An 18,467-nucleotide genomic window follows, 5' to 3' on the forward strand; every position below is an offset into this window, starting at 1 on the left:
CTTCCCTTCCCCCTTCACGCAAGACTTTCTTCACTTTTCTTCTCTAATGCCACATCCTCACAGTGCTCTTCCCTCACAGCCTCTTCAGTTTGCACACAAGCTGAGCGTCTCTCCATAGCACTCCTGTGCGGAAGCGCCGTTCTCCATCATCACGTGAGCTCTTGAACTGCAAACTAAATAAACGTGTGTGTGTGTGTGTCCTGGGCCTTGAAATAAAGGCCTGGCCGCTGTCCCTGAGATTTTATGCTCAAGGCTAGTGCTTCACCACTTGACCACTTGCGACATAGCTCCACTTTTACTTTCTGGTCTGGCTTCAAACTGTGATCCTCACATCTCAGCCTCCTGAGGAGCTAGGATTACAGGCATGAGCCACCAGGGCCCAGTGTAAGCCTCTTCTTTATATAGTGCAGGTGTTTCTCTACAGTAGTGCAACATGGACTCACACAGCATCCTGGCAACTTTCCTTTTCTTCTTCACCTCAATTTTGGCTAACCCCGTCCTCCTTAATCTTCTCTTCTGGGCACATATTTAGTGCATGCTAGCCATGTTTATTTCATGGCTGCTCCAAAGCCGCTCTGAACTGCCTGCTCTGAACTGAGATGGACCCAGGAAAAATTTTCCCTGCAAAGCGGCTACGATGTTCAGTTTTGCAGATAAAGAAAACCACAAATAATAAGCAATTATTAAGTCTGCTTTGTAAACAAAATAAAAGCTGCCAGTCTTCCTGAGGCCAATTCTCCCTCAGAGAGGTGCAGCTTAAGGTACCCGTGTTGTGCTCTTGGGAGGGCGAGCAGGAGGCTGGGACGTGAGGGTGGGCAGGTGTGCAGTACGGAGCCATCAGCAGCTGGACTGGTGTTCCAGACCCACCGTGCTGCTCTCCAGCTGGGAAACTTCACAGTCCATCTTCCCAAGAGGGAGCGTCCATCGGCTCTCCTCTAATACTTACAACATCACCGCAAAGGGCTGAGTGCCAGTGGCTCACACCTGTCACTCTAGCTACTCAGGAGGCTGAGGATCGTGGTTCAAAGTCAGCCTGGGCACGAAAGTCTGTGAGACACTTATCTCCAATTAACCAGCAAAGAAAAGACAGAAGTAGAGCTATAGCTCAAGTGGTAAGTGTGCTAGCCTTAAACAATCACCATGAAGTACCATGACAAGAACCACAGGACTCCATAAAAAGCTAAAACACAGAAAGCCTAAGATCAAGTAAAGTCACTCCTGATTATATCCAAAAGGACCAAAAACTACTTGTACACAGCAGCACTGTTCACAACAGCCTAAAGTGAAAAGCGGTGTGTGTGTATGGGTGGCTCCGTGGGTGAACAAGACTGCAGTGTATACGCACGGGAACGTGACGCAGGAGGAAAGCGCCCAGCACTCCTGCGGCAACATGGAAGACCACTGACAACACGCGCGGGAAACCACCCGGACAGGCCATGGACTGGCTGCATTTCTGTGCCCCGGCCAGGGTGGACACTCCCTGCAGCATGAACGGCGTGCGGGATGGGTAGGGGTGGCTGCCAGAGGCAGAAGCGACGCCAAGCCCATCCCAGGACACTCCATTTTACTTTGGAGCCACTGTAATATTTCCAACAGTAGATGTGTTAAATGTGCGAGAGACCAAAAACCCCACATCGTAGCAGAGGCCGTGGGCCAAGTCCTGGCAGCAATGAGCATTGCTCCCGCCTCTGAGCGGATGCGGTGCAGCACCAGTCCTCATGAGAAGGGCCTGCACCAGTCACGTGAGGGTCGCTTTTAGTCAACCCTCGAGGGGCCCCCCCACCCCCCACCCCCCACCCCCCGAGAGCTGGCTATGTCCAGGATATGCTCTGGCCTGTGCTGCTGTGTGCAAAGCACACTCCAGAATTTGCACTCACACCTTTTAAGAACATCAGAAGTCCCGCAGCAGCCTGTCACCCTGCCACACCGCGCCTGAGCCTGCACGAGGCGGGGTTTGCTTAGAGAAGACCACATGATACAGGAGGGAGGGGTGTTTATTAGGAAGAACACTCCCAAGTATTTCTCTTGCACATTTAGCCCAGACCGAGGGACACTTGGCAACTGCTCAAGGGACACAGGACAGAGTTTGTGACATGTTGCTTCTATCACATAGAGAGTTTTAAGGCAGTTTAACTTGAGGCCACAAAACTACAACTATGACATAAACAACACGCAAAAACAACTGGGCCCTCAAAATACACGGCCCCTCCATACCAGGGCGCCCCGATTATCAAGATGGCAGCCACCGTCAGGCAGACCAGCGGCTGCAGAGCAATCCAACGTGACAGTGCAGGCTGCTGCCCACGCCCCACCCACGCAGGAGCACAGTATGGCAGGCTGCGCCCTCCTCCCAAGTTACTTCACATTAGCGCATCTTGTACCACAAACAGAAGCATGGAAAACAAGTGCCGGACGTAGCCACACTGACACAGGCTATGATGCTTCTGGCAGGTTCCTCTCAGGTATGGAGATGGAGCTTAAAAATACGCCGGGGTGAGCTCCGTCTTTCCCTCCGTGGTTACCACCTGCATGAGGCTTCCTGAGCTTGGTCGGTTTTTCCCTGTGATCCAGTCATGGAAAGTTCTAGAACAAAGAACAAACACTTAGCATTTTCAAAGCATTCTTACGTTCACACCAATGGCCTCGGCGCGGGATGATGAGAGGTGAAGCTGGGAGACCACTGGACATCATGGATCCCAGAGCAGGTTCCAGGAGCTCTGGACCAGAATCACGGCAGCCTGAGCAGCAGGAGTCACCGTGCTCTCAGCTTTCATCTCTGCAGTTTTTCTGCGTGGTTGAAATTCTTTACAACACGGTCGCAACCTTTTTAAGTAATTTTAAAAGACCTCAGTTGGTTAATTCTAATAGATGGACATATGTACAGCAAACAAGTCCTTCAGTGTTTGCAGGGCATTGGCTGCAGGACCTCAGGACAGAAAATCTGAGAAGCTCAAGTCCCTTACAGAAAACAGCACGGACTGCACGTAACCTATACACAAGCTCCCGTATTTCAGTCGTCTCAGCATTACCAGAGACCACCACAGTTAAACAGCTTTAATAGGTTTAGGAAACACTGACAAGGGAAAAAGTATCTGCATGTGTTCAGCTCAAAAGCCGCTGAAGAGCTCTGGGCGCAGAACACAGATACAAAGGCCAGGTGTGCTTCAGAGCTGCGCGGACATTTGATTTCCTTCTTAAATTTTGCTTTTGTTTTTTGGCAGGGCTGAAGTGTGAACTCAGGGCTCAGCGCTTGCAAGGAAGATGCTCTACCACTCAACTATGACCCCAACCGCTTTTGCTCTGGTTATTTTTGAAATGGAGGCTTACACTTGGCCTCGGCCGTCCACAACCATGATCCTATTTATACTAGCGAGGATGTCAGGTGACGACCTTCGCTCTGAGTCTGCAGAGCACCTGCCTAGCACGTGTGAAGCCTGGGTTCAAACCCTGACCTGACACCACCAAAGAGAGAAAAAGAAAGGAAATTCGAACCTCATCGGGATTCAAAGCTTAGTCTCTGGCACAATTTTGACTTTATCACCAATCAAACACTGTGGTCCCCAGCACGGGCGTCACGGGTCACAGCTGCTGGACTCTGTGGGACCCGAGGCCCCTCCCCCGCTCCAAGTCCCAAGCCTTAGGTCAGGAGGACGTGCTCAGCATGGCCAGCACGTGACAGGTGAGTCCAGCATATCACTTCCTTCCAACATCAGTGAGTGGGAACATCAGGCCAATGTGCAGCCCCAGCTCCGCCGACACCGTGGGCAGCCCTCAAAGCGGCGAGCGCGCTGGCACAGCGGGCACACGGGCACAGCGGACACAGCGGGCACAGCGGACACACGGGCACAGCGGGCACAGCGGGCACAGCGGGCACAGCGGACACACGGGCACAGCGGACACACGGGCACAGCGGGCACAGCGGACACAGCGGGCACAGCGGACACAGCGGGCACAGCGGGCACAGCGGGCACAGCGGGCACAGCGGACACACGGGCGCAGCGGGCACAGCGGACACACGGGCACAGCGGGCACAGCGGACACAGCGGGCACAGCGGACACAGCGGGCACAGCGGGCACAGGGGGCACAGCGGGGCACAGCGGACACAGCGGGCACAGCGGACACAGCGGGCACAGCGGGCACAGCGGACACACGAGCACAGCGGGCACAGCGGGCACAGCGGGCACAGCGGACACAGCGGGCACAGCAGGACACAGCGGGCACAGCGGGCACAGCGGACACAGCGGGCACAGCAGACACAGCGGGCACAGCGGGCACAGCGGGCACAGCGGGCACAGCGGACACACGAGCACAGCGGGCACAGCGGGCACAGCGGGCACAGCGGGACACAGCGGGCACAGCGGACACACGAGCACAGCGGGCACAGCGGACACAGCGGGCACAGCGGACACAGCGGGCACAGCGGGCACAGCGGACACAGCGGGCACAGGGGGCACAGCGGGGCACAGCGGGCACAGGGGGCACAGCGGGGCACAGCGGACACAGCGGGCACAGCGGGCACAGCGGACACAGCGGGCACAGCGGGCACAGGGGGCACAGCGGGGCACAGCGGACACAGCGGGCACAGCGGGCACAGCGGACACAGCGGGCACAGCGGGCACAGGGGGCACAGCGGGGCACAGCGGACACAGCGGGCACAGCGGGCACAGCGGGCACAGCGGGCACAGCGGACACAGCGGGCACAGCGGACACACGAGCACAGCGGGCACAGCGGGCACAGCGGACACAGCGGGCACAGCGGACACAGCGGGCACAGCGGGCACAGCGGACACACGAGCAAAGCGGGCACAGCGGGCACAGCGGGCACAGCGGACACAGCGGGCACAGCGGGCACAGGGGGCACAGCGGGGCACAGCGGGCACAGCGGGCACAGCGGGCACAGCGGGCACAGCGGGGCACAGCGGACACAGCGGGCACAGCAGACACAGCGGGCACAGCGGGCACAGCGGGGCACAGCGGGCACAGCGGGCACAGCGGGCACAGCGGACACACGGGCACAGCGGGCACAGCGGACACAGCGGGCACAGCAGGACACAGCGGGCACAGCGGGCACAGCGGACACAGCGGGCACAGCGGGCACAGCGGACACAGCGGGCACAGCGGGCACAGCGGGGCACAGCGGACACAGGGGGCACAGCGGACACAGGGGGCACAGCGGGCACAGCGGACACAGCGGGCACAGCGGACACACGAGCACAGCGGGCACAGCGGGCACAGCGGACACAGCGGGCACAGCGGACACAGCGGGCACAGCGGGGCACAGCGGGCACAGCGGGGCGGGCACAGCGGGCACAGCGGGGCACAGCGGGGCGGGCACAGCGGGGCACAGCGGGGCACAGCGGGCACAGCGGGGCGGGCACAGAGGGCACAGCGGGCACAGCGGGGCACAGAGGGCACAGCGGGCACAGCGGACACAGAGGGGCGGGCACAGCAGGGCACAGCGGGCACAGCGGACACAGCGGACACAGCGGGCACAGCGGGCACAGAGGGGCGGGCACAGCAGGGCACAGCGGACACAGCGGGCACAGCGGGCACAGCGGACACAGAGGGGCGGGCACAGCGGACACAGCGGACACAGGGGGCACAGGGGGCACAGCGGGCACAGCGGGGCGGGCGCAGCGGGCACAGCGGGCACAGTGGGGCACAGCGGGGCGGGCACAGCGGGCACAGCGGGGCGGGCACAGCAGGGCACCGCGGGGCGGGCACAGCGGGCACAGCGGGGCACAGCGGATACAGCGGGCACAGCGGGCACAGCGGGGCACAGCGGACACAGGGGGCACAGCGGGCACAGCGGGCACAGCGGACACAGGGGGCACAGCGGGCACAGCGGGGCACAGCGGGCACAGCGGACACAGGGGGCACAGCGGGCACAGCGGACACAGGGGGCACAGCGGGCACAGCGGGGCACAGCGGGGTACAGAGGGCACAGCGGGCACAGCGGGCACAGCGGACACAGAGGGCACAGCGGGCACAGCGGGGTACAGAGGGCACAGCGGGTACAGCGGGCACAGCGGGCACAGGGGGCACAGCGGGCACAGCGGGCACAGCGGGCACAGCGGACACAGCGGACACAGGGGGCACAGCGGGCACAGCGGGGCACAGCGGGCACAGCGGGCACAGCGGGGCGGGCGTCGCCCCGTGCTCAGCTCACCTGCTCTGAGGACAGGGTGGCCGCTCGGTGGGGCTCGCCACAGACGGCGGAGAAGCTGTGCCGCCGCGGGCAACACAAAGGAGCAAAGCGCTCTGCGCGGGGCTCCCAGCGTGGCAATGGCCCACGCTGACGGGACACGGACCAGACCTTCCACCCAGCCTCGCTGCCATGGCCGTTTCCTGGGCGCTGGCGGGGCCGGGCCTTGGAGCGAGGGCTTGGCGCTCGCTGCCGCCCTGTCTCCTCCCAACCACTACCATGGACCGCTTTATAAGGACGGGCACCCAGGCCCGCGGCGGGAAAGGCGCGGGTCAGTCCGTGGGGAGTGAGCCAGGGCCTGCGCTGCCACCAGGAGCCCCTCCAGACCACTGCTCCTCCCCGGTCCTGAGCGAGTCCCACACGGCCGGGGGCACGCTGGGGTCCCCCGTGACCCAGGAGCAGGGGCTTCTCCTTCCACCCTCGCAGGCAGCCGTGGCTGTGGCCATACTCACTCCACCAGAAATTCTAAGGGTGTCCAGGAGCTGAAGTCAGCCTCGGGCATGGACTTCCTGTTCATGGGGGTGTCCAGGGTCACCCTGCAAGGCAGAGAGAAGGAGGTCACTTGCAGCCCTCAGGAAAGCACGGCAGGGCAGCATCGCCTCTGAGCGTCTTGCACCAAGTGTGACATTTTCGTGGGGTCAGCCAGAACACCAGGGACCAGGAAGCTGTTAGCTCTTGGGCTAGGAGTGAGGCCTAGTGGTAGAGCGCTTGCCTTGCATGCACGAAGCCCTGGGTTCGATTCCTCAGCACCACATACACAGAAAAGGCCAGAAGTGGCGCTGTGGCTCAAGTAATAGAGTGCTAGCCTTGAGCAAAAAAGGAGCTGGGGCAACGTTCAAGCCCCACGACTGGCAAAAACAAAAAACAACCTCTCAGTGTCACTCAGTAAGGCTCCTTTGTGACACACCCCCCAGCAGACAAGAAGAAAGTGGGCAGAGGCCCACTGCACTCTTACTTTAAATACTCTCAGAGGAAAGTGCTTTGTGTAGTCACAAAAGGTGGCATGCTCATCTCCAAGGACTAAGTGGAATAATATTCCTTAAACAGGAGAGCACAAGCTCGTAAGGCTTTCAGGAGGGGAAAGCGGAGCTCAGACCCTCAGGAATGTCTCCAAAACCTAGCTCAAAGTACAGAACAGAAAGGACAGGGAAGTCCCTTTGTGGACATGAGGCAGAGTCAAGCCACACAGTGAGGAATTCTAACAGAAGGAACAAGATACCTCCAAGGCAGGGGCCTCTGCGGGGTGGGGACAGCTGGCTGGGGACTGGCTTGCGGGTCACAGAGAGAAATGTCCCTGTGGTTTCCCATGTCTCCCTTCCCCATCCCAGCAGCCTTGCCTGCCCCTCCCCCCACACACACACAACACACACACATACACAACACACACACACAACACACACACAACACACATACACACACACAACACACACATACACACAACACACACACACATACACACAACACACACACACACACACAACACACATACACACAACACACATACACACAACACACATACACATACAACACACACATACACACAACACACATACACAATACACACACAACACACACGCATACACACAACACACAACACACACATACACACAACACACACACAACACACACATACACACATACACACACACACCACACACACATACACACACACATACACACACAACACACATACACACATACAACACACACATACACACAACACATACACACATACACAACACACACATACACAACACACACACATACACACACACACACTGGCCAGTGTGAAACCCAAGTATTATAGCAAAATAAAATGTGTGGACTAATTCTAAAGACGGAACGAGAAGAAAGGAAAAATGAAAATAAGAAAGGGAAAAAACCAAACAGACACACGGAGCCAGGCCTCGACCAGCCCAGACGGCCCGGGGCAGTCCAGCCTGCGGTCCTGCCAGGGTGTGCCGAGCGGCGGGGACGGGAGCCGGCCCTCACAGGGCCTGCATGGGGCTCCACCCGCACAGAAAGGGTTCCTGCGCGTCCCGGAGCTGCGCGCCTCCGCCCGCTCCCAACTAACGCAGAGAAGGCGCAGCGGACACGAACGCGCGCTCCCGGACACCATGGACCTCCAGAACTGAGGCCAAAACGCCTGCTGCTTGCGACGTGACCAGCCTGGGACCCTTGACCACAGCGGCGCAGAGAAGTATCTGCAGCCTACCGGCCCCTGGGAAACCGCAAGGGCGGCTCTGGGCCACAGGCCGAGCTCAGCAGGCGCTCCGGGAGCACTACGGCACTAAGGGGAGCACGGGTTTAGGGAGCACGGGGTCAGGGAGCACCGGCTTACGGGAGCACGGGTTTAGGGAGCACGGGTTTAGGGAGCATGGGGCTTAGGGAGCACGGGCTTAGGGAGCACGGGTTTAGGGAGCACGGGTTTAGGGAGCACGGGGTCAGGGAGCACGGGGTCAGGGAGCACGGGGTCAGGGAGCACGGGTTTAGGGAGCACCGGCTTACGGGAGCACGGCGACGGCGGCGGCTCCGGGCGGCATGCCGCTGTTCTTCCCCGCCAGGCTCTGGCACAGCTGGTGGACGGCGCCCTTGGCCATGCCGTAGCCGATCATCCCTGCCAGATGGAGAGAAGACAATCGTGACCACGGCAGCCGGGCACGCGGGTCCGCAGGACCGCAGGACCGCAGGACCGCGCCCGCCGCCGGACAGCCCCGCCCCGCCGCGGGACAGCCGCGCCCCGCAGGCCCCGAGTGACAGGGCCCCAAGTGACAGGGCGGAGGGGAGGGTGGCGCCTAGCCTCGAGGCCCCCGGGGGCGGGCGTCCCTCTCGCTCCTGGACGGCAGGCAGGCAGGACCGTGGGAAGGCTCTGGGCGGGCGCGGACCCCGGCCGACTTCTCCACGCGGACACCCGAAGCTCCGCCAAGCCCTGGACTCCCTTCCCACTCACTGCAGCAACACACGGGATCAAACCCAAACACACAGCTACCCAGATGGCCTCACTGTGTGCCACAACCCTTTCTCTGGGTACAAAATGCAGGTAGGAAGAGATCATTTGTAAGGCACAAAACAAACTATCCGTAACTAAGAAAACACCGCTTTCCAATTATAACATGGCGCATGATCCCTAAGGCAGGACTGCCATCCCCGACCGGTGCTTAACCGCTCCACGGCGGTCCGGCATTTAGTACAGCTCACCCGCCAGTCCACAGGCACAACCTGAGACAGGGGAGGTGAGCAGCTTTCCAAGTGACAATTTTCTTTCCAACTAGTGGGTTTATTGATAAGTCTGATTCATAATTTATTCTAAACTATACATAGATTTCCCCAGGTGTGCGGGAAGTAAGGACCAAAGTCAAAAGAACTCACAACCAACACAGTTTCTACAGCCCATCCAGCAGCCCAGAGCACAGGGACACTCTCCTTTCACGGCCGAGTCCTACGGGCTTACCCGGGGTCCCATCCAGGGCAGCCTTGGCACCGGCCAAGGTCAAGAGGCCGCCCTCCTTCAGGTGCTTGGTGGCCAGGTGGCTGGAGATGGTCGACGTCCACATACTCTGCTTCCACATCAGGTCACAGTTTTTAAAGAGAGCTGAGAAGGAAGGAAGGGAAGAAGGGAAAGAAGGAAAGAGAAAAAAAAGTGGGCTCATCATTCCCAGAGAAGGAATCAAAATTCATGCTCAACTCACACAACCCAAGACTCAAGAAAGACCCTTCCAAGGTGTCCCCCCCCCCCCCCCATTCCTCATCCCCATTTGTAACAAGATCTAATTGATACAAACAACATCCGGTTCAATGGCAGGGGCACAGTTTTGATATCCCAATCAAGGCTCAGCTTTCCTACCTGCTACTTGGTAAAATTTGAACCAGTAAGTTTAAGCAGACAAAGCTGAGGTTAATAAATTCACTAGATTGGTATTGTCTCAAACCTGTTTAACCAGCCAGGCACTGGTAGCTCATACCTGTAATCCTAGCTAGGCAGGATACTGAGATCTGAGGATCAAGGTTTGAAGCCAGACTAGGCAGATAAATCTGAGAGACTCTTATTTCCAATTAGTGAGCAAAAAGCCAGAAGTAGAGCTGTGATCCAAGAGGTAGAGCACTAGCCCTGAGTGAAAAAGCTCAGAGACACATCCAGGTCCTGAGTTCAAGCCCAATATGAGAACATGTGCACACTCGTGCACACACACACACACACACACACACACTCACACCTGTTTAATCTTATGATGGGATTAGATTTTTAAGAACGTATATGTTTATGTCAGCTTTTGGTCTTGATAAAAATTCCAAAAGATTATTACTCAGTGGGAAGCTTTTCCTTCACCCATAAAATGAGGTGTTGTCACTACCTTGCAATAGAGATCTATGTGTGAAGGTGGTTCCAAGGTCAGGTGTGGGAAACTTAATCCCCAGTGCGCAGTGCTGATGGACGGATGTGTTCATGGGAGGCCATGCCCAGTGTCAGGGACTGAGCTAGAATCCTAGCTGCTCAAGAGAATGGAGATCTAGAAAATTGAAGCCAGCCTAGACAGGAAAGCTCACTGGACTTCATCTCCAAAAGCAGCAGCAAAAGGGACTTGGAAGGTGTCTCAGTGGTAGAGTACTTGCCTCGCATGCATGAGGCCCTGGGTTTGAGTCCTCAGCACCACATAAACAGAAAAAGCTGGAAGTGGTGCTGTGGCTCAAGTGGTAGAGTGCTGCCTTGAGCTAAGAAGCTGAGGGACAGCGCCCAGGCCCAGAGTTCAGGCCCCACGACCGGGGGAAAAAAAAAAAAAAAAGCAGCAAAATAAGTAGGGCTGGAGACATGCTTCAAATGGTAGCATAAGCAAGAGTGAGGAAGGCCCTGAGTTCAAACCCCAGTACTGCCACTTTTTTAAAGAGTCAAGTCAAGAGCTCTGCACTCACAAACTGGTGAAGCCATTACTGCAGGAATGGGCTACTGGCAAAAAGATGGGTTCCAGGCCCCGTTCCACTCTATTCCCCGTGTTCTCTTCCACTGGGGGATGATGCTAGCGGAGGCCCTTGCAGGGGCCAAAACCTCAGCTTTGGATGTCCCATCCTCCAGAACTGTGAGAAATAATCTGTTCTTTACACACAGCCCAGTCAAACAGACATGCTCAGCTACTGTAAAGATTCCGGGAGACAAACAGCCAGACAGCTGCCTGGCACCCAGGTGGCGGGCAATCCATGTCAGCAGGGCAAAGGGCAGAGCAGAGCACAATGAATGATTAACTCAGAAAACAACTTACATTTGGATTTGGCATTGCCCCCGGCCCATCCTCCGGCCACACAAAGAATGGCATCCACCTTCTGATCACCCAAGAGCTTTCCAACCTCAGCGGTCACCTTGAACACAGGGACACAAAGCGGCGTGAGCTGTAGGGCAAACTGAAACGCACCCTTACAGACACCTCAGTTTCTTTCTTCCTATAAAGCTGGCTGGCAATTTGCATAGGAAACTAGTCCACAGACCATACACTGCTGAGGTCCAAGTCGATTTCAGTGAGATTCTCCTGAAGCAGGCTAGTCTCCTTACAGACAGTGGAGAACGCTGAGATGTGTTGGGGTGTAACAGTGGCAAAGCGCTTGTGTACCACGTGCAACATCCTGGGTTCGATCCCCAGTACCAAAAAGAGAAAAGACCAAGAAAAAGCCAGAAATAGAGTAGTAATATATTCTGGTATATTCCTTTTTAAACTTTCTTCACAAATGATAGAATCGTAACCTAAGAAAATGTCCACGAAATATCAACAGCAAGGTAAGATTGTCAATGGCAAAATGTTGGTGAGTACAGAGTGCTTGGGAGTTCTTTTTGGTTTTGTTCTGCCAGCCCTGGGGCCGTCTGAGTCTTCCTGATGCTTTTCATACTCAAGTCTCAGGCAGCAGCAACTCAGGCAGCCCTTGTGCACATCAGGACCTGCGGTGAACACGGAGCCGCTGGCGGCCCAGACCACGGGGACCCACTCATAGAAGGCACACGCTTCTCCAGACCCGGGGACTCCACCCCCGCCCAGTCCCAGCTCTCCCTACTCTGCTCACATGATGCTATTTGCTTTCGCTCAATGCTAAGAGCATAGCCATCAAACCCCACTGCCACCACTGCCAGCTCAAATCCCACAGAAGCTACCCCTGCCTTTTGACCCTGAGCGAAGACCTAGTGTTTCTGGGCTTCCGCCTCATCATTTCTAAAAGGGAGATAACATGAGAAACAGATGTTGCGCGTTGTATGGAGACCAGGTGCCTTCATGTAAATACAGCCCTCAGAATGGTGGCTGGCAGCTCATGAGGCCGTGTCAACGTCTAGTACAGCCCAGGTATCACATAGGTAAAAATGAGGGTCCTACGTGGCCTACACATCCAAAGTTTCAAACGACCTCAAACTGAAATATTCTGGGGAAAAAAAAAAAAGAAAAAAACCTTGTATCTGTTAAACATGTTAAGGACTTCTTTTTGTTGTCATTATACTAAATAACATGGTTTAACAAGTATTAACATGGTATTGCTATTATGTAAGTACTGTCATTGAGAGATGGTTTAAGGTGTACTGGAGGATTACAGGTTATATACAAAGACTACACTATTCATGGAAGAGAGCTGGGCATCTGCTGAGTTTGGTGCCCGCATTTATTATTCAGAATGGCCAATGGTCTTGTCTTCAGTGTCCCGATGATGAGGGAAAGCGCAACTGAATGTAAAGTCCACCCACTCAGACCCCGAGTTCACATGAAGAGCGCGCTCCGCCGCGCCCTGGCTGGCTGGCTGGCCATGCCACTCAGCACCTGAAACCAGCGCTTCCAGAGGGAAAACTGCCCATCCCCAGCCTCATAGAATGGTGGTGAACAAATGGCACATCAAGCCTGGTGCTGGTGGCTCACGCCTGTAACCTGAGCTACACAGAAGCCTCGGGTCTGAGGGTCACAGTTCAAAGTCAGCAGGGGAAGGAAAGTTCGTGAGATTCTTATCCCCAAATAATCACCCCACCCCACGCCACCACCCACTCCGACCCTCTGGCATGCAAGAAAAAGCTACAAGTGGAGCTGTGGCTCAAACAGCACTAGCCTTGAGCAAAAAAGCTAAGGGACAGCCCCAAGGCACTGAATTCAAGCCCCAGTACCAGCACTGGAAAAGAAATCTCAAAATTCAGAAAAATGTGGTGCATCATACAAAGAGGGAAGGGTTCTCTGTGAACCAGGGCTGGGGCACTGGCGCAGGACACACTCCACCGAGCCCGGCGCCGCCGCGTGGAAGACTCCTCTGAGTGAGAACAACCACGAAATGTAGATGAAGACATCGGCACATCAGTACCAATGATCCTTCTAGAAAGTGACCCTCTCCTAGGGAGGAAAGGAATGAATCACAGTTTCCCTCCATATTTGTGTCATTCTAACGGGCTTCTTGTTTTACATAACAGGAATAACATTATAACTGAACATATAACATATAAACTGAACAAAAAATCTGTTCATGCTTTGAGCTAGGTAACTCTATTTTTTAGAAAAGACCCAAATCAGATAAAGACCAATCAGATACAGAGACAAAGATGGTCACCACACCATTCTTGATAAATAGTAAAGCAATAAAAACAAAACAAAACAAAAAAAACCATGAAGCAGAAAGTAAACTGTGGGCAATCCACAAAGTGAAAAGCTCTGTCTACAAAGAGGCTTTTTTAAAGTAACGCACTGGTATTTAAATTAAATGTATAATATTTACATACACAATTTGAATATACATTTACCTTTAAGAGTTAAGTATATCTGAAGATACGTTTAAAGAATAAATTTTTTTAAAAAGTCTAACTGTAAAATAATAATACGAAATTATTCCTACTTGCAAAAGTAATAATCAGTATGCCTAAGCCAGACAAGAAAATAAGATTATACAATTTATCTTTGTAATTAATTTTTTTTGTTGGTTCTGGAGTTTGAGCTCAGGGCCTGGGCACTGTCCCTGAGCTTCTCTTGCTCAGGGCTAGCACTTGACCACTTGAACCACAGCTCCATTTCTGGATTTTTGGAGTTAATTAGAGACAAGTCTCACAGACTTTCCTGCTGGGCTTGGCATCCTCAGATCTCAGCCTCCCGAGTAGCAAAAATTGCATGTGTGAGCCACTGGAACCAGATCCATTTTTTCTTTTTTTACTTTCTCCAACTTTTCCTCCACAGACACAAATAGCTTTTATCATTACAGAGGCAATAGTGGGAGGCTGGAGGGGGAGGTTCCGTGGCAGAGCACTTTCCCAGAGTGCTCCAGGCCCTGGTCTCTACCCCCAACACTGTGAGAAATAAATCACTGAAGGAAAAAAAGACCTAGCCAGGGCAACCCCTCCCCAAAGCTCTCCTGCTGCAGCATTTAGAGATCTTTCTGGAACTACCTGATCGGCCTGCTCCGTGAATGAGTCTGTCATTTTAACAATGACACTGGCACTCGCTTCTTCGTTCTCCACCACGTCAATGCTGGCAACCCACTGAGCAAAGGAAAAAATAGTTTTGGTGAGGAGAGAGGAAGTTCTTACTTCTTTAAAGACCCACACCTGGAAACGGAGGGAGGGGAGGAAGGTGGGCTTATAGGTATCCCTATCCAAAATGCTTGCAACTGGAAATGTTTCATATTTTGGACTTTAAAAAAAATTTTGGAGTATTTGCATATATATCTATATATCCATAGATATCTATATGGACATAGACAATATCTTGGGGATAGGATTCAAGTCTAAACCCAAAATTCACTTGTTTCATATATACTTTATACTCATAGCCCGAAGGTCATTTTACACAATGTTTATTAAATATTTTTGTCATTATAAAGGTGATGTACAAAGGGGTTATCATTTCATAAGGCGGGTAATGAATTCATTTCTTTTGGACAGTATCACCCTTTCCTTTGCTCTCTACTAGTTTTTCCTTCTCACAATTTTTTAGAAAATGATTTTGTGCAAGCAGTGAAGTTTCATGATACAGCGTTTTCCAGTTGGGGCATCACATGGGCTCTCAAAAAAGCTTTGGCCTGGGGCTGAGGGTGTAGCTCAGTCACAGAGCGCTTGCTTCACACACTCAAAGGTTCTGCCCCGAACACCAGAAGAAGAAAAAAAAAAAGCTTACTTGGGGGAAAGTATTTCAGGGATGCTCAAGATACAAGTGGAAAAAAACAAACAAAGCAGGGCACTGGTGGCTAACTCCTGTCATCCTAGCTACTCAGGAGGCTGAGATCTGAGGATCGCAGTTCAAAGCCAGCCCAGGCAGGAAAGTCCGTGAGACTCTTAGCTCACTGTGGCTCAAGTGGTAGAGCGCTAGCCTTGAGCTGAAGAGCTGAGGGACAGTTTCCAGGCCCAGAGTTCAAGTCTCATAACTGACAAAAACAAAAAAACAAACAACAACAAAAAAAAACAGCGCTGACCTCTTACCTCTTATGCACCCTACACCCCAACACCTTCCTTCCTCCCCACCACTACTTCTCCAGGGCAAACCCTCCTTCTAGGGACACCCAGAGACAGCAATCCAGATCTCAATTTTTTAATCCCTTTGAAAATGGCAAACTCTTCTTAGCTCTTAGGCTAATAAAAATATATTATAACATATAATATATATGTTATATAAACAAGTGGCTGCCCAGATTCCACTTGCAGGACCACATCTGGAGGACCCTGCCCCACTAGGACTGCTGCCCTGAATCAGAGGGGTTTCAGGTTTGGGGTCTGAATGCTGACTCTGCCACAAAGTGGCGTGTGTGGGTGTGTTAATCAGTTGGCAGTAGGTTTGGGGTCTGAATGCTGACTCTGCCACAAAGTGGCGTGTGTGTGTGTGTGTGTGTGTGTGTGTGTGTGTGTTAATCAGTTGGCAGTTTCCTCCCCCAAAAAGCAGGCTGTTAAAGATTAATAAGGTTGGTTAGAAAGAATTAAATGAGAAAAATGAAAAACTCTGCTGGCACAGGTGAGGCTGGGTTCATATTCCGAAAACGGGGCTGTTCAGTCTGAAGTCCCCAGAGATCAGTATCTCCACTCTAAACAGGGATCAAAACAAGCCCGGGGGAGTCACAATGACACAAAGAAGTCTCCAGCACGCCCGCCCCAGGACAGGAAGGGGGGTAACAAGGACAAAGAATGGAGGTCCACCAGTTCCCCAGACCGTGCCCGAGTCCCGGTGAACCACGAACCCCACCGGGAAGGCGCGGCTTTCCGCTGCCCGCACTGGGCCCGGCCGCACGGGCGCACGGACGTTCTCGGAAGGGCTGGATGAAGTTGGGAGCCCGTGGAGCCCGTGGAGCCCGCGGTGCCGCGGCTCCCCGCGCCGATCTGGGAGGCCGGCCCGCGCATCTCGGGGGTGGGGATGGAGCGAATCCTACGCTGGACTCTGAGCCCGAAGGAAAGGCTGGGCCCTCCTCCTGCTTCGAGGGGCTTCGTGTGCCCCGGGGCGTCAGGCCCGGCTGGGCGGGGACGGCCGGGGTCCAGGCCTGACCCTCATCTGGAACTTTCTCTCCCGATCCCGCGTCCTGGCTCCGCCGAGCACCGAGCCGAGGCCCGCGGTGCGCACGCGCCCCGAGACCGGCGCGGGGCGGCGCACGCACGTGCAAGCACCCTCTCCCCGACGCCAGGGCCCCCCACTTCCTCGTGACAGCCTCCCCCCAGCGGCACCCCCAAGCCGCCACGGCCCCGCAGCCTCCGGCATTACCCAGTTGCGGGCCCGGAAGGCCTGCACGCAGCGCGAGCCCAGCGCGCCCCGGCCGCCGTACACCAGCACCCGGCGCGCCTCGCCCGCCGCCGCCGCCATCCTGCTCGTCCCGCCGGGTCCCGCGACTCCGAACGCCCCGCCGAGCGCCGCGGCCACCGCCGACCCCGAGAGTCCCGCCTCGCCGCGCCCCAGCCCGCCCCCGGCACGCGCGCTCTCCGCTGCCACGCCCGGATGTCACGCCCCTCCGTGGGCGGGGACACCGGCGAAGCCCCGCCCCGAGCGCCGCGCCGCGCCCCGCCCCCCGGCACTTCTGCTTTCCGCAGCGCCACGCCACGCCCAGATGCCACGCCCCTCCGTGGGCGGGGACACAGGACAAGCCCGTCCCTCCTGCCATCCAGCCAATAGGAGCTGGGCACCCGGGCGGGGCTTGCTCGTGCTCGTCCCTGGCTGTTGCCTGACAAACCGCCTAAAACGTGTTGTGGCTGAGCCTGGCCACACGGATTGATACCGACTCCCTGGACTGCTCCGTGCCTCAGTGTCCTCACTCTGAAGACAGGAACAGCCGCCTGTCCCCGTAGGGTTTAGGGAGGGATTGTTGATGATCATGCCGTAAAGGTTTTAATCAAGGCCAGCCGATGCCCACACTGGCCATTCTGCGATGGCTCTTCTCACGGTTTCTAGCTCTTGGAGACCACCAAGCGGCCTCGGGGAGTCTGAGCTTCAGGCCTCTCCCGTATGTGAGGAGGGAGATAATCTAAAAGGGAAAAATGGCCACCACAGTGATACTGACTCACGAATTACACTTCGTGAGGTAACGCCATTAAAGACCACCAAGGAAGAGGAGGACGAGGCTTCTCCACGCGGAGCCTTAGATCTGACCTCAGACCAAGAACATCCCGGATCCACATTTGGAGCCGTCCCCAGCCACAGCCTGCTCCTCCCGTGTAGAGGTTTCAACCCTGTTTCACATAGTTTCTCCTGGCTTGGTTTGGTTTTTTAATAGTCCTGGGCTTGAACTCCGGGCCTCAACACTGGCTGGGCTTTTTCAGTCATGGCTGGCAGTCTACCACTTGAGTCATACCTTCAAACCAGGTTTGGTTTGGTTTTTCAGGAACAGTAATGCTCACATCTCGGCCTCCTGAGTAGCTAGAATTACAGATGTGTCACTGGTACCCTGCTTTAGGTTATTATGTTTTTGTTTTGAATTCCAGCACTACTGAGGGAAGGGAAGAGGGAAAAAAGGGAAAAGGAAAGAAAGGGAAGGAAAGGGAATGGATGGGACAGAGGAGAGATGGGGAGGGGATGGAAGGAGGGACCTGATGACAAGTGTGACTGTTTACTACTTGATAACACATTAAAAAAAAAAAGCTTTTTTTTTTTTTTTCTGATGGAAGACATCAGACCAGGGGTGAGGGAAGTGTTTAGGGGGTCCAGAGTTTAGGCTGTTCCAACAACCACAAAGAGATGTTACAGGTTCAGCCAGTGATCATTCTACAAAGCTCCAGTTTACACATTTCAATGAAAGCCTAAAGAACCAGCGTCCTTGTGTTATTAACAGCAGCCCCGGGAATTCTGACAGCAGTGACATTTT

General features: G+C 55.0%; 1 protein-coding gene across 1 annotated transcript; it reads right to left on the reverse strand.

Moving 5' to 3' along the window:
- Window positions 1-1,978: 1,978 nt before the first annotated feature.
- Qdpr (quinoid dihydropteridine reductase) lies at window positions 1,979-17,009 on the reverse strand. The gene is made up of 7 exons (XM_042674793.1): window positions 16,877-17,009; window positions 14,584-14,676; window positions 11,459-11,555; window positions 9,658-9,798; window positions 8,715-8,823; window positions 6,659-6,742; window positions 1,979-2,583 (listed from the first exon to the last, which is right to left on the reverse strand). Exons 1-7 carry the CDS (start codon window positions 16,973-16,975, stop codon window positions 2,478-2,480), a joined length of 729 nt encoding a protein of 242 aa, XP_042530727.1. The 5' UTR covers window positions 16,976-17,009; the 3' UTR covers window positions 1,979-2,477.
- Window positions 17,010-18,467: the final 1,458 nt, after the last annotated feature.

Source organism: Dipodomys spectabilis, unplaced genomic scaffold (genome assembly GCF_019054845.1).
Source record: "Dipodomys spectabilis isolate Male_0828 unplaced genomic scaffold, ASM1905484v1 ptg000021l, whole genome shotgun sequence".
Classification (NCBI taxonomy): domain Eukaryota; kingdom Metazoa; phylum Chordata; class Mammalia; order Rodentia; family Heteromyidae; genus Dipodomys; species Dipodomys spectabilis.